The sequence below is a fragment of the Emydura macquarii genome, unplaced genomic scaffold, assembly GCF_026122565.2.
Source record: "Emydura macquarii macquarii isolate MOO-44397 ecotype Brisbane River unplaced genomic scaffold, CSIRO-AGI_Emac_v2 contig_295, whole genome shotgun sequence".
NCBI classification, from domain to species: Eukaryota; Metazoa; Chordata; order Testudines; family Chelidae; genus Emydura; species Emydura macquarii.
This window is the reverse complement of record NW_027130432.1, coordinates 12,716,303-12,731,676: the sequence shown is the minus strand read 5'-3', so window position 1 is coordinate 12,731,676 and position 15,374 is coordinate 12,716,303. Positions and strand designations below refer to the sequence as shown.

Here is a 15,374-nt window from a genome sequence, read left to right as displayed (position 1 = left end):
TGCATACGTGCTTGAAAGAATTACATAAAGGCCTAAGTTTGGGACCCAGAGGCCTGCAAATACATATACAAAAATGTGAGCCTAATTTGTTGTGTAAATGACCAGTTAAATGCACGGCTAGTCATTTGAATGTGCAGTCATCCAGTTTGCATGTGCATGTATGTGATAATTACAAGTACTATCTGTGTGCACACTAGTGAACTTAAAGTTCTGAAAACTGGGTGCTGAATGTACAGAGCCAGTTAACCAATTTGCTAAACTATTATATTGTTTATAATTTGCCTGGATGTAGTTGGTAATTCTTTCAACCAATAACCAAACGTCTTTGAATGCATTGGGCATGTATACTGTTGTAATTGCAATAGCTCCATCTGCTGAAACAAATAGTAAATCTTTGGAAACTCCAGGTGTCACAGCAAAGTGAACTCCTACTCATAACTCTCAACATTTTTAGTATGCCATGACACTTTCATGTCTTGCATGCTCCGTTTAATAATGCACTAAACAAAAAAATTGTGTATCCAAATTTTTGAGGGTAAATGTGAGAAGTGGGTGACTGTTAATTCAGTCATAGGAAATAAGGAGTGACAATAAATAAAGAAGCTATTTCAAAATGGTGGTACTTTCATTTGCATTGTCACTCAGGTGTGCAGATGGATGATGTAACACCATCATCTAATGTAACTAATATCATATAGCTACATTGCTAGGGAGAAGAAAAACATCTTAATCCATATTTAAAGAGGCTTTCTCTCCCGTGCTTTATGATTTTAGCTACTTACATTGTTTGCCATTAAAAAGACCACAGGTACCACAGTTATTTCCAATACTAAATCTAGAGAGAGAGCCTGTGGTATCTCTGGTATCACTGTGTGGTAAAATGCTGATAGATGCTTTTCTTTTCAATGCTCACTTCTGTTACCAACTTCCTGATTCACAGCTTTGACTGGTTTAAGTATTAATTCACCCTGCTGGGACAGTGATATTCACACTGTGCTCCTCTGTAGGAGCAAGGCCCCTTTTGCTATAGAGGGGATTCACAGTGGGGGAGAGCTGGCTATTTCCACTGCTGTCTTCCAGCAGTTCTAATCTCTAGGGGTCTATTGGAGCCTCTCTGATAGAGATGTAGAGATGTACTGAACTGGTACAACTTTTGGCTGACTTGGCCCTCTCCCTGGCCAAAGTCTGCCCACCTTTGGTGCTACTTTGGCTCTTGTGGGCTCTGTAACAACCCCTCTGGGCAGAATCTCTGCTGTCAGGGTCCCTCTGCCAAAGTCTGTGCCAACAGGAAGTTGGTCCCCAGGTATGTGTAGATTTAAAGAACACTTGAGCAGCTAAGTGTCACTGGGCACCTCATTGTAATGAGAAAGAATTAGTTTGCAAATCTATTTGCTGGATGCATTAGGCAGGCTGCACAGATAGACTGATATCCTTTATCTAATTGGCAAAGACAGAATCGTCCTAAGCTTATGTGTTTAGGAAGAAAAGATAATCTCTTGTGGTAGTTTCAGGTCCAGTTTATTTTCTCTCTTGTTTCTTAGCTGGAGGGTTGCTGACCATGTTTGTGTATACCATCATTGCCCTGAAACTGTTCTCCTACTATCAGGTGAATCGCTGGTATAGGGAGGGAAACCCCAGACCAGTCAGAGGAACTTCCAGAATGCAAGGTCAGCAAATTCTGAAGCCTCCTATCGCTATCAGTAGGCCCTGAAAAGAATATGCTATTTATGTGTGGCTCAGTGGACTGAGCACAGGAACCCCAGAGGCCTGGGGTCCAATCCCAATTCTCCCATGGATTCATTGAGTGGTTTTGAGCAAGTCAGTCTCCTTGTCTCAGCTTCCCAATTTACTGATGGAAAATCTCTCTGTCTAGAGCATTTGTAAATGTGCTTTCATTGTGGCATCTAGGCATCTGTTACCTCACACGCTTATTATAAGGATTCATTCATTGATATTTGATATAAGATACAAAGTGCTGTAGGCTCTCAGACTTTTTAAATGAGCCCCCTCCCCATGGCCCTTTGTGTCACAATCGCGCCCCCTTTCCCCAAACACCTCCCCTTTCAGAAAAAAACCGGGAGCAGGGATGGCAGCAGCGCGGGGAGCCCAAGCATACCTGGCAGTGGTGGAGGGGTGGGGGGGCTGCTGCTGCTGCGGGAGGCAGGTGGCGACAGTGCGTCATGCGGGCCCGTCCATTAAGATAGAGCAGATTGCCCCTCCCCCACAGTAAGGAGTGGGAGAGGACCAGGTTGTCCTGCTCCCCAGCGGGAAGCAAAAGTGAGCACACCAGAAGGATGAGCAGGGACTCTGTGTGTGCCCCTTGTGCAGAAGCACAAGAAGCTTGGGGTGCCCGGTAGCGGTGGAGGGCAGCTGCTGGGAGCAGCGGCACCAGCGTGATGGGAGCGTGTCCGGCAGCAGTCTCCTCCCACCTCTGCTCCCCTCCAAAGGGTCTCCCACCCCCAACACCTGGCCACGGCTGCCTGCATGAGGCGCTGGGGTCCCCGCCGCCGCCTGGTTCTACTTTCAGCCTGGCGCCCCCCTAGGATCCATCTCGTGTCCCCCTAGGGAGTGCACCCCCCACTTTGAGAACCTCTGCTATATGGGGGGCTAGATCTGGCACCACTGAATTCAATGGGAGCAGGACCAGGGCCTCAGTGTTTATGAACAGGCAGAGTCTCATCCTGCTCTCAGAACAGCATGCACACAGTAGGTTATTCTCTAAAATCATCCCCTCCCTGGGGTTTACCTATATTGTTAACTTAAGTAACAACCATACTTACTCCTCAGCCTACACTTTCTCCTGACCTTCGCTTGTTCCTAGCATTCTTCCCTGCAGCGTCCCTATCCCTAGTTCTCCTTTGCCTCAGAAAAGCATTCTGACCACTTGGATGCTCTTGATTTGGAGCAAATACGATTCATCTGGATCTCTGCCCTGTGCTCTGAATGAGGCAGAGGTCCTGTGGAAAAGATAGAATGTGATCATGTCATTAAAGACTGTATATTAAGGCATGCGAATTCAGGCAATCTGAATTCTGACATTTCCTAACTTTTGAGTGTTTAGCTTTGCAATCTTAACATAGTTTTTTGGATGTAATTTCCTAGGTTTTAAAAAACTTACCAGAAAAAGCAGAAATTTCATCCTGTGGAACCATATTGACTCCACATGAATCACCAGCAGGATTGAGGTCTTTATCTTGAGCTTGCTGTCTTGGTGTAAAAACACACCTTTTTGGCAGTGAAGACATAGCTGTAATTGGGAATAGACTGACATTTAAGTTCCTTTCTACCACTGATTTCAGTGGACTCAGAGTTAGGGCAACACTGAGCTCATTTGAAAATCCCATCATAAGCTTCTACCTGCTTTAGAGACTTGCCAACTCTAGTCTCCTGCTTGCCTTTTCTAGGCTCCTGTTTTTATAGTATATTAGCCTCCTCTTGTCATCCTGCAACAAAACCCTGCATACTGGTTTGCCCCAACCAATATCAGATGGTGCACGTAATCACAAAAGAAAAGGAGGTGGCTCACACAATCGTGAACCACAGGACTTCTCCTTGTTCATGAGATAATTTCTTTTTCATGACAGTGTCGTTCTCTTTGTGAAAAAGAGGAAGAACAATCCAATGGTCTGAAGCTAATCTGATGCTCAGGAGACCCAGGTTAATTTCTCTGCTTTGCCATAGACTTCCTGTGTGACACTTGGGAAAGCCTCTCTGTGCCTCAGTTCCTCATCTATACAATGGGAATAATAGCACTGCCCTGCCTCATAGAGGTGTTGTGAGGTGCTCAGATATTACGGTAATGGGGGCTACCTAAGTACCTAAAGAGAAAAAGTTGACCTTGACCCAAAGTGTTGGAAACTAGGCACAGAGTGATTAGCATGAAGTCAAAGATGGACAGAAAGTTGGTGTTGGTTTCACCTCCTTCGACTTTGTAAAAGTTGAGCTCTTTGGCACCAGTCCCTGCTTGTTATATAAAGTAATTCATGACTTTTGATTCACTTGAAACCATATGCTAGATGTTAAACCTTTTGTTAGCAGCAGATTCTTCAACCCATCAGTCCAGAAGGAATGAAAGAGGACAGTCAAAGCAGATTATGTACCCAATGAACCTGAAAGTAAAAGGTAACATTTCCTCATACTGCAGCAGTGACCTCTTCACTGTCAGCAGAATGGAATTTTTATAATATATGTCGCATCTTCACTATACTTGGAGCAGCTGAAACAGTTTAGCAGGTGGAAACCTAACAGCTTACCTGATAACCAGATGAACAAAAATTGCATTTATAATAGCTCTTCTTAAAAAGACATTTTTCCTTAAAAGTCACCCTTTTGTCACCCTTTTGTTTTAAAATACTGTACCTGCTATTGTTACAAGTCCACGTAAGGCTACTGTAAGTGGAGGAGAACAGAGAAAAAAGTACCTGGGTTTTTTTAGGAAATTTTAGAATTTTAGGAAAAGTCAATTTCACCGTTTCCTTTGTAGTCTCTTGTTTGTGAGAGTCTTTCACAGCGCAATGGGGTGTTTGTGTTGGCGGGGTGGGGGGAATTTTTTTAATGGAAAATATATTTGTAAAGACACCAAAATTGCAAGTTTTATTCAGGAGCAGATATAGTTCCTGGAACTACTTTTTAAATCATTTTTGTGGTTTTTTGTGGTTTTTTTATTAGCCACCTAACTAGCACAGGTGCCTTTGAAAGATTCCCACCTTGTCTCAGTCGGAGTTGTTGGGTGCTCTGCACTTTTGAAAATCACACCATTTATTTAGGTGCCTCAGTATAATCTTAGGAGCCTAACCTTAGACATTCATTTTATAAAACCTTGGCCTTAAGTATGAAAGTGTGGAGCACATCTCACAACCCTGCCATTTATTCTAGTCATTGCTTCTATGAAAAAAGGAACTGTCTTTAAGTGTACATGCACATTGTACAGCTCTGTTAGAACTGGAACAGGCTTCCAGGGGAGGTTGTAGAATCCTTATCACTGGAGGCTTTAAAGAACAGGTTAAACAAAGCCCTATCAGGGGTGGTCTAGGTGTATTTGCTCCTGCCTCTGCATAAGGAATGGACAATGACCTCTCAAGGTGCCTTCCAGCCTTACATTTCTATGATTCTATTATTTTAATGCTATTTTATCTGTTGGTCCAGAGATAAGTTCCTCATAAGAGAACATATTTGGTCCAAGGAGCTCTCTTTGCTGTGTTCCCAGTCTGCCATGTCTCTGCATAATTTGTATTTTATGGCTTTTGAATTCTGAGTGAGCTTCCTAATGTAAGACATTGTAGGCACTGCAGCCTCACTCATCCCAAAGCATTTTGTGATAAGCAATGATAGCTTAATATAGTCATAGTTAAACTGAATTACAAATGTAGAGAAATTTAGTTAATATGAAGTATACTATGCAGCAATCTCCCTCTTCCAGCTTAGCCCTACTATCACTGTGTGATATAGTCACTTAGAAGATGCAAAGATAAAGAGTAAAATCCTGAGCCCACTGGAGTCAGTAGGAAACGCCCACTGATTTCAAAGGGCCAGGATTTCACCCAAAATGAATACATTCGTAAATACTCAAAGCAGACAACATCAAATGAGAATTTTAAAATGAGCCTTTCGGTCCTTCTTCAGGCCATATTGTGCCTGTCGCCTGTGCGAGGATGGAGGGAATGCAAGGAACTTCTCCCTTTACATCACCCCCATACAGAGGCTGGCCACAATTGCAATTCTTGTGTTTCCCTGAGCGTATGGACTGTTCCTGACTGCCAAGACTATCCCTAGGGGTGGGGAGAAGGCCTAGTCATTGCTCTCTTTAGTTAAGAGTGGTGAGCCATTGCACTCTCTGGGAATTCCAGGAGGCCCTTTATCACCCATCGCAGGTTGCTGCTTCATGACACAGCTGAGCTGTCAGTGGGTATGTCTCTTTGAGGTCTGGGAGTCTCCCACCTCACAGGGTCCTAGAACCTGCACTCCATCTCAAGCCTGCAGTTAAACAGTCCCTTATACCAAGTCCTGCGAGCCATGCCAGCTGTGGGTATGTCTACATCCAGAGCGAGCTAAGTCACTCACCCACTTCTTAAGTGAAGTTGATTTACATTAGGAGTTATGCATGTACTGTAGGTCAGGATCTAGCCTCAGATTGTCAATGGAATTACACATGTTCATTTGTGCATTCATAAAGTTTATCAGGTGCCCAGAGTGTGTGGTGAATGGCATCAATATACTCCATGGTTCTGGTTATGATTGGAATATCAGGTTGCATATCCCCAATAATATGACAACCTCCATCTCTTTCTTAGTTCCATTCAGCAACATTAGACATTCAGACAAAACCTGTACTGGTTGAAATCACAGTACTTCAGAATAAAAATAAATATGGTCCAAATTCTGTAGATATTCTGAATTCTAAAGTTGATTTGCCATGAAAAGTGAATTTTTTAAAAACCTGTTATTTTTCTTCTTCCCCAAGATCTGTACTACTTCTTGCTAGCCCCCACACTTTGCTACCAGCTGAATTTTCCAAGACAAAAGCATTGCAGGCAAGGCTATATCATTAGGAGAGTCATTGAAATGGTAAGAACAAGGCATTGCATTTAAAACTGTCCACTTCTGCACTCCCGCTATGGGCTATCACAGTGAATGTATCAGACCTTGAGGTTTCACATTGCATATGTTCCACTGGACGCTGAATGTGACAGTTCAGAGCCAGATATGATTTTTCCATGATATTCTACAAACACAGGTAAGCTGTTTCTGCTATGTTAAAAAGATTTTTTTTAGGTCTCTCGGTCCCTGGAGGGCTAGAAGAATGTCCTGCCAGCTCTTGGTCTACCTGGGATGGAATGTCATCCCAAATACATCCTAAAAATGCAACAGCCAGCAGTGCTGCCTGCAGCCTCTTTGAGCTTCATTGAAGCAAGTTGTGCTGCACTTGTGTTGTGAAATGTTATCAAATTAACACAAATTTCAGATTTTATTTATGTTTTTGCAAAAATGTCAATTTTACACAAATCCATTTCTATTTCCCATCCCCAACTTTAGAACACTCAAATGAGAAATGGGGTTTGGCTATCACAGATTGTCTTTATAGGGGAGCCCTCTTGATGCCCCGTGCTGCCACTAAGAGACCTGTGCCATAGCAAGTCTTATGCTAGAGCAGTGGTTCTTAACCTTTCCAAACTACTGTACCCCTGAAGCCTGAGTCCCACCCCCACGGGGCTGAGGCATGTAACTTAGTTTCATGGCGCCCCTGTGGCTCCAGGCAATTGCCTTTCTTGCCACCCCCAATACCAGCTCTGCACTTGCGACCCCTCTAAAACCCCAGGTTAAGAAACACTGTGCTAGAGGTTCCTTTTGCAGCTTGTAAAGTGTTGGCTAGTGAAGTCACTGAAACTGATGTGAGGCCTCTGGAACTCTCCTATCTCCAACCAACACAAAGAGCAAAGGATCAATTTTAGCATCCAAATGTGGATCCTCCACATAGCAGTTCATTACATTGCCACTTGTCCACCAGATCAACTGATCTTTAGTCAGTTAATGCTGGAAATACACAAGATTAAAATTGCACTGCAAACTCCATGAAAACACAGATGGTGAGAAGAATCCTTGTATTTGAAGATGTAGATGTTTGACATCTTATATTAGATTGAATAATATGCTGGGAAGCATGCCATTCACTAGATCTTCACCAGAAGGCTGCAGCACAAGAGACTTCAGTGTCAGTTGTACTTGAAGATGCTGGGATGGTTATGGTATTTAAGTGCAAAATAGATTTGAGATTTTGCCCCATGACATGGTAAAACTCAGCCAAAGGAAGTTAAGGCTCCAAAATCTTTTCTTGTTTTCTTTGCAGATTTTTCTCTTTCATCTCATGCTGGGGCTAATACAGCAGGTATGTTTTTTGTCTACGGTTAAACCCCAGGGCTTCAGCTGCCATGGATAATGAGGACTCTCTGAACCACATATTACCACTTAATGCTATAAGCTATTTAGGGTTGACCTTTAGCTCTTCATTTTTTTACCATCAAAATAAGCCCTTGCATCTATCTTATGTCTTAAGATCATTTATATCATTTATATTCCTATCTTTAGCTGCTTAGACTAAGGCTATGTCTACACTACAGTTCCTATGCCAGCATAGCCCCCAGTATGGACGCAGTGTACACTGACAGAAGGAGTTTTTCTGCTGTTGTAGGCACATCATGTCTTCAACTGATTTTAGCTTCTGTCAGCATAGCAGTGTCTCCACTGGGGTTTTGCCCCAGTGTAATATATAGTTTTAAGTATAGACCAAGCCACAGTTATTCCCTCAGTAAGCTACCACGAGGCCATAGTGCAGATATAATATAACAAAGTAAAGATGCTGAGGTGTCAGGTAATGGAACAAGGGAGGGGGACGAGTTCTCCACTCCTCTTAGCTATGTTGCATGTTCCTACCACCTGCTATCTTATTCCTCTACAACTGACCATGCCTCAAGTTAAGCACTGGGAATCCACAGATGCTTGTGAAAGTACCCACTGCGTCCCTCGTCACCAAGAGAATTGTTAAGATTGTACTGCAGCTTCCTCAGGCTGCTCCCCATCTCAGCTGTTCCTCTCACAGCAAGCTAGAAAATATTTAATAGCAAAGATATAAACTTTGAGGTTGAGGTTAAATGGCAAAGGAATTTCCACCAGTTCCTGAAGACCAGTCAGGATTCAATGAAGAAGCTAAATCTTCAACCAAGTGCACAAATATTCATGACCTGTATTAGCATATCTCTAAATTTGTTTCCAATTCCTACCCTAACATCCAGTTCATCAGCTCATCCCATTCACTCTCTGTCCTCAGCAGTGGTCATCTGTCTTGTTGTCCAGTAATTTCCCTTCCAGGTTTTGCTCTAAAATCCTTTTGCCTGCAGCAGTGGCAGTTGAGTGCAGTGAAGGAGGAGGATTCACTTAGATGAGGATTTTTTTCAGTAATCAAGCATAATTTTAAGTGCAGCTGTACAGTTTAATAATCCATCTAGTAAACTACTAACTTTATTAATGCACTTAGAGATCTTATTACTCTATGTTCATCTAAGATTCCACCCTTTTGCACCATGATGGCAAGTGCTGAGGATTCTTTACCCTGCTGGCATACCCCTCATACATTTGATTGTGTATCTTTTGCTCATAGCTAGAGAGAGTATAAGCACTTTGTACCCCAAAGTTTCAATGAGGCCTGCACACGCTAATGCAAGGGTATACAGATTCCAGCTCCATATCCAAACTGATGTTTCATGGTCTTTACACCCAAAAGGAAGTGCTACCCATGAAGATGACAATAGCTATCTGGGAGGTTCGGATGCAGCTGTTTAAAAGGGTGTCAGATATCCTCCCAGCTATTCTGTTGGTATGACAGCCTCAGGAAGAGTTTGCATGCGACACAGGCTGCAGTTGTGCTTTTTCATTATAGCAGAGACATAAAAGAATGAGTCATAAAAGAATGCCTTTCAGAAAGCACCATTTATACCCTCAACTCTGAATGTTTATTTTTTCTTCCAGTGGATTGTACCGAATATAAATAAATCAATGAAGCCTATAAATGTAAGTAAATCACACCTGGTTATTGTCTTGAACCAAATTCTGTCTCATTCATACTAGTGCCAGAGATAACATTTATCTATTTGGTTTATTTTCGCAGGAAATAGAGTCCACCCTGCTCACAGAATACATCTTGAAACTAGCGGTGAGGTCAATCTGCATGCTTTCTCACGCAAGTTACCCTGATCTATTAGAAATTTCCCTTTGGACTAGAAAACAAAGGAGGTTTAGGAATGCAAGGGGTCCAGTAAGCATGCTACATGTATTTCATTCTAGCTCTCTAACTCTTTATCTCTCTTAGGATTTTATACTGCTGCCCATCACAATAGCATCTGAGTGCCTTCCATGTAAAATCAGTGGCGATAATGAAGTCCCTAGTGGACTTCATGGAATTTCTGGCACTTCTCATTTTTCAGGGTCAAAACTTTATTTGGGGTATGGTTTTTTTTTTGTTTTTTTTTTTAATATTGTTCTGTCTGGGTAGGGATTATTGGGCAGAATAGGGTGTCAGTGTTGAGGGTTATTGGGTACAAAAGGGTGCCAGTGTTACGTCGTTTTTATGGTGGAATGATTTTTCCAAAGAGGAAGGTTTTTAAAGCATTTCTTGAAGACCATCAGACTGGATTGGACCAGTCTCCTTTAGGAGTGTATTCCATAGGCAAGATCCCCTCAACTGAGACTGCTTTGTCCCTAGTTCTCATGCACTTCATCCTGGGCTCTGTGATCTGCATTGCCACGGAGGAGCACAGCTGTTGTCATGGTTGAAAGATCGAAATTTGATCTTTGCTGTAGCTAGGGCTTGATCCATTAATTGCTTTGAAAATAAGGACCAAGGTCTTAAATTGGCAGCAGAAGCTAATTGGAAGCCATTGGAGGGGCTTGAGGACTAGTGTGGAATGCTCACAGCAGCCTATGCTATGGAGAAGGTGGACAGCTAGAGCTTGTGCATGGTTTTCACATTCTGCTTCAGATACAGTGAGTTACAGTAATCCAGCCTCATGGTGACATGTGCATAGATCGATATTGGCAGGTCCCCATCTGGGAGGAGAGGACAAAATATCCCCTAGAGTGAGCTGGAGTAAAAACCCTTGTGTTAAGTTAGCAGTTACATCTTTTCCTTAAAAACTTTCCTCCCTCATTGATATGTGGGAAAGAACTCCACATCCCTGGTGGAGCCTTAAATCTTCCTCCACTTTCCCCTGTTTTACACTACACCTGCTCGTAGCTGTGTACTGACTGTTCTCTTCCAAAGCCCATCACCAGTCCCCGTGCTTCTGGCCAAGAAGGCGTAGGATCCATTACGTCAATGAGAGGTTGCTCTTCAATGATTAAAAGGTCCTCTATCCTGTGGCTGCGTGCTCTGCCTTCACAGCACTAAGCCCTGTTGGTCTTTATGGCAGTAGATTGGTATCAACATCTTTGTATTAGTTTTAAATGGATTTACTGCTTGTGGAAGATGCCAGACTGAGAGTCCTGGAGATTGACATACTTTGTGTATCCAGTTGAACTGATGTTGCACGAGAAGGAACAGAATCCAGTTCACTCTTACCTGCGTTGCTTCTGCAGCACTGTGTCAATGAAGTCAGCAGTTATGATGCACACACAGGGCTTAATTCACCTCTCCCCTTCCCTGGTTTTGTACCAGCAAACTCACTGATCTCAGTACAGTTGCTCCTGATTTACATCCTTAATAGTCAGACAGATCTGTTTGAGTAAATCCATTTTGACTTGGTCGCTTTTCAGAGTAGAGCTGTGTTTTGACTGGGATCTTAAACTGCCAGCATATTCTGTTTGATCATATCTCATCTTGAACTAAACTGAAAGCAGAAAAAGGTATTATGTGGTGTCCTATGCTTATTAATGCATCACCAGGAAAATGTAATCCTTCATTTAAAAAAATATGTAAGAGGCAGTAATCGATGATTGCCTGCTCCATTCATTCCCTCTGAAGCACATGGCATTGGCCACTGTCGGAAGACAGGATACTGGGCTAGATGAACCATTGGTCTGACCCAGTATGGCCATTCTTATGTTCCCTTGACGTTCCCCTGGGAGTTACACATATTCAGTGATGACATTACTAATTGAATTAGTTGTATTGAAGTTGTTATGGGATTGTACTAAACAGCAAAGCAAAGCCCATTAAAAGTGCTGCTGTTACACTCCCATTGTGGCAAATGTCCAAAAATTTGCAGTGAGATCCAAGCCCAACTGAAGTCAGTAGCAAAACTCTCACTGATTTCAGTGAGGCCAGGATTTCGCTCCTCGTGTTTCTTTTACTGCCGTTTTCTAGGAACAGAAAATTACAAAGCTCCTCTGTGAATTCCTAAGAGACAAACGGGGGCTGGAAAACATATAAAGAGCCAGACAAACTCAGCTGCAGTCTAGATATATGATAGAGAGAATGGCTTAGTGACCTAAGCGTCGAGTTTGACTTAGCTAGATTCCCTGAAATCCTGAAGTTCAAAACCCAAAAGGTCCAGTGCCACCCTTTACTCTTCCAATGTACTGTGGTTAAACTGAGTTTTATGGAATTTCCCATGTGAAGATCTTTCAGCTGAAACCTCAGAAGCCAAGATCCTGTCTCCCCTGAATAGAGAGTAAAGATTTCAGAACACTTTTGGAAAGTCTAGTGATTTGTCCCTGTGTCCTTGGCCAAAATATCCTCTTCCACCACTGTTATGCAGAATGCTGGGTCCCCCTCATCTGCCATGTTACCCAAGAACTAGCAGTTGTTCAGTGGAAAAGTCTGTCTATACCATTCTATAGCTTGTAAAGCACTTTGGGATCCCTCAAGATGAAAAGCACTGTGCAAATGTAAGGCCTGGTCTACACACAGTTTTTGTACCAGTATAATTATTTTGGTTAGGGGTGTGATTTTTTTTAAAAACTGAAATAGTTACACTGGTAGAATCCTTAATGTAGACGCAGGTATAGCTACAGAAAGATGCCTTATAGCGGCAGAGCTTATTTCCCTTTCTGTCCACAGTAAAACTTATACTGGCATAGCCCCCTACTGTGAATGCAGTGTACACTGACAGAAGAAATTTTTATGCCAGTGTAGAAACACCCTCTCCCCAGACGACATTAGCTATGTCAGCAAAAGCACTCTTCTGTTAGCATAGCAGCATCTACACTGGGGATTTTGTCAGCATAGCTAAATTGCTAGGGTTGTAGCTTTTTCACACCCCTGACTGACATAACTGTGCTGGGATTAGTTTTAAGTAAGTGTAAACCAAGCTTAAGCGATATGGATAAAAGCACCTTTATTCCAATATAATTGCATCCACCCCCATGAATGGTACTACTGCTACACCAGTGTAGTTAAAGCGGTATGTCTTTTGTGTGTAGACAAGGCCTAAGATGATATTATGTCTTACAAGAATACAGAGAAAGCAAAGCATTGAAGGTGGGACCATGGTTAATGGATGAGTATTTCCCTGTTGGAAACCTGGAGGGTACAAGAGAAATGTGTTTGACTCATTCTAGTTCATGTTATGTTTTTATCCACACTAAAGAAAAGGAATCTACCCACCCTCCTGACCTCCCACATTGTGCCATCTCCTCAGGGCACGACTCAGTCCAGATAGGGACAGGGGACTGAGGAGCATTAGCACAGCTGCCTGGAAAAGTTTGTTTGTCCTCTGCCTGACTCCAGCCAGTTACTCACTCTCTCAGGATTCACTAGGTTCAATTCCAAAATTACATTGTTACACACCATAGGGCCACATAATTTTTCTAACCCTGCCCTGCATTAGTCTGTGAACCTTATTTATATTTGAATTATTTTCATGTGTCTTTCTTTATAATAAAATAATATTTAAAAGCCTGTCTCCATTGCATGGTTTGCAACTGGATACTTTAAATCCAGGAAAAGGTAGATCTCTTTATGAGAGCAGTTGTTGTGGCAAAGGCCAGTTTATATCTGATTATATTCAAGCTCTGCTGGAGAAGTGGCAATGTATAGGAGGGAAAGATTGTTTTTATTATCTGTTTTCCCCACAGGTGCCAAATCATTTCATCTGGCTGATCTTTTTTTATTGGTACTTTCACTCCTGCCTCAACTGCCTTGCAGAACTGCTCCGATTTGGAGACCGGCAATTTTATCTAGACTGGTGGTAAGGTTTCTTTTACCAATTGTCAAAACAGATTGCTGTTGCTTAATAAAATCAGGCTGCTATGTGGCTTTCTTAATGTCAGAAGGGGGACTGTAAAATTAATATTAAAGAAAAAAGAGGAATCTGATTGGCTGGCAAAGGTTCTATCTGTACAAGTATCTAGCATGACTGAGTGGAGTTCTATAAGTGTCAGTCCGTTAGTGTTGTTAGGTAACAACGAGGCTAGGAAAAGCAAGGTAAAGAATTTAAAATACAGGTTTAGATGCTCTGTTGCTCTGTACCTTTTGCAGTCACTTACACAATGGAAAGAGGATGTCAAAACGTTACTGTAGCAGAGTGCTACCGACCAGGCTGGGCTACTGAGCCCTCATTAAGGGTAAATGGGAGCTAGCTGAGCAAGGCAGAGAAGTAGGGAATGAGGAACAGTTGTGGGACCTGGGAGGCCTATAAAAGCTCCCAGGAAGAGGCTGCTAGGAGGAAGGAAGGGGCAAGTAACCAGAGCAGCAGCAGCAGCAAGAAGGGAAGGCTGAGCACTCTGCTGACTAAGGGCTGAGTCTGTAAGATCCTGAGACTGCTTGGAACTGTGTATATGGAAGGTGTGTGTGGGGGGGTAGCCCATTGTAAATAAAGCATACTGGTGAAGCACATGTGGTGGTCTGGATGTGGTTTGTGCGGGCCAAGGGCCTGAACAGCAAGGGGGCCAGGCACAAATTGTTAGTTACCTAATCAGACTAACAGTGATTTACACCACTCTTTGCATGTGTATGACAGCCCAAAAATCTGTCTTGTAAACTTTACAAATATACTTTAACTTTTATTACTATCTCTGCAGAAATAGACATTGGATCTCTTAAAATAAAATTCAGGTGATATCCACAAATCTGGGCTTTACCTTATTTTGGCTAATTCCGTGTGGAGGCAGGAAACAGAAACCAGAAGCTGAAAATAACAGGTGTTTTGGTGTCTGTTTCCACTGCCATTTGCACAGGAGATGGACTTGTGAAAACAAGGCACAGGAGAGTTCTAAAACAAAGTCTATACTTTAAATTATTGCCTGATTTTTGCTAATCTGACCTGTACATCCAGAAAATCCAGTAATATCAGTATCACTAGCAACTGATAAGGTTTCCAGCTGCTGGCTTTGCCTGGCAAAATCTAGTTTGCATAAGTAGCTCAAAAACATGCAGTACTTCAGATTGGAAAGGGATATTTTTAATTTAAGAAGCCAACAACTTTGAATTTTTTAAAAAAACAGATAGTATATTTAATTTTCAAATAGACAGCTGTACCTGGACATGCCTACTTTACAGGTACTGTAGTTGAATTCACGATGCCTTTTGCTTTCTACCTGGCAAAACTACACACCTTTGTGTGTTGTTATTTACATATAGTAAGTGGTTCATAGAATATAGAGTAATTATTCTATTGATATTCATTTCCTAAACATTTGTGCGGAAAATACTTTAAAGTTGTTGGCACACAGAGGTGTTAGTTACAGCCTAACTATGTTGCTGTTGAGAGCAGGTGCATGCATGTATATAGTTAAGTAGTGAGTCATGGCCTGCAGGGGTAGACGGGATGTTCTGCTTATAGTGGATGGATCAGTAGACATGAAGCTAGCAAAAGTGATTTCAACCTCCCAAGAAGTGGCATAATCCACTTCCAATGTCTGATTGCATTTACGAGATGCAAGTTATG

The 15,374-nt window shown here is 42.3% G+C and overlaps 1 protein-coding gene across 1 annotated transcript in view; it reads left to right on the top strand.

The window, feature by feature from the left end:
* LOC137154457 (diacylglycerol O-acyltransferase 1-like) overlaps positions 1-15,374 on the top strand; it is a 37,990-nt gene that overhangs the window by 14,263 nt on the left and 8,353 nt on the right. Inside the window, 7 exon segments of the mRNA XM_067550126.1 lie at positions 1,542-1,667; positions 4,039-4,122; positions 6,461-6,564; positions 7,844-7,882; positions 9,520-9,561; positions 9,659-9,703; positions 13,564-13,676. Of these exon segments, the coding sequence (XP_067406227.1) occupies positions 1,542-1,667; positions 4,039-4,122; positions 6,461-6,564; positions 7,844-7,882; positions 9,520-9,561; positions 9,659-9,703; positions 13,564-13,676 (553 nt within the window).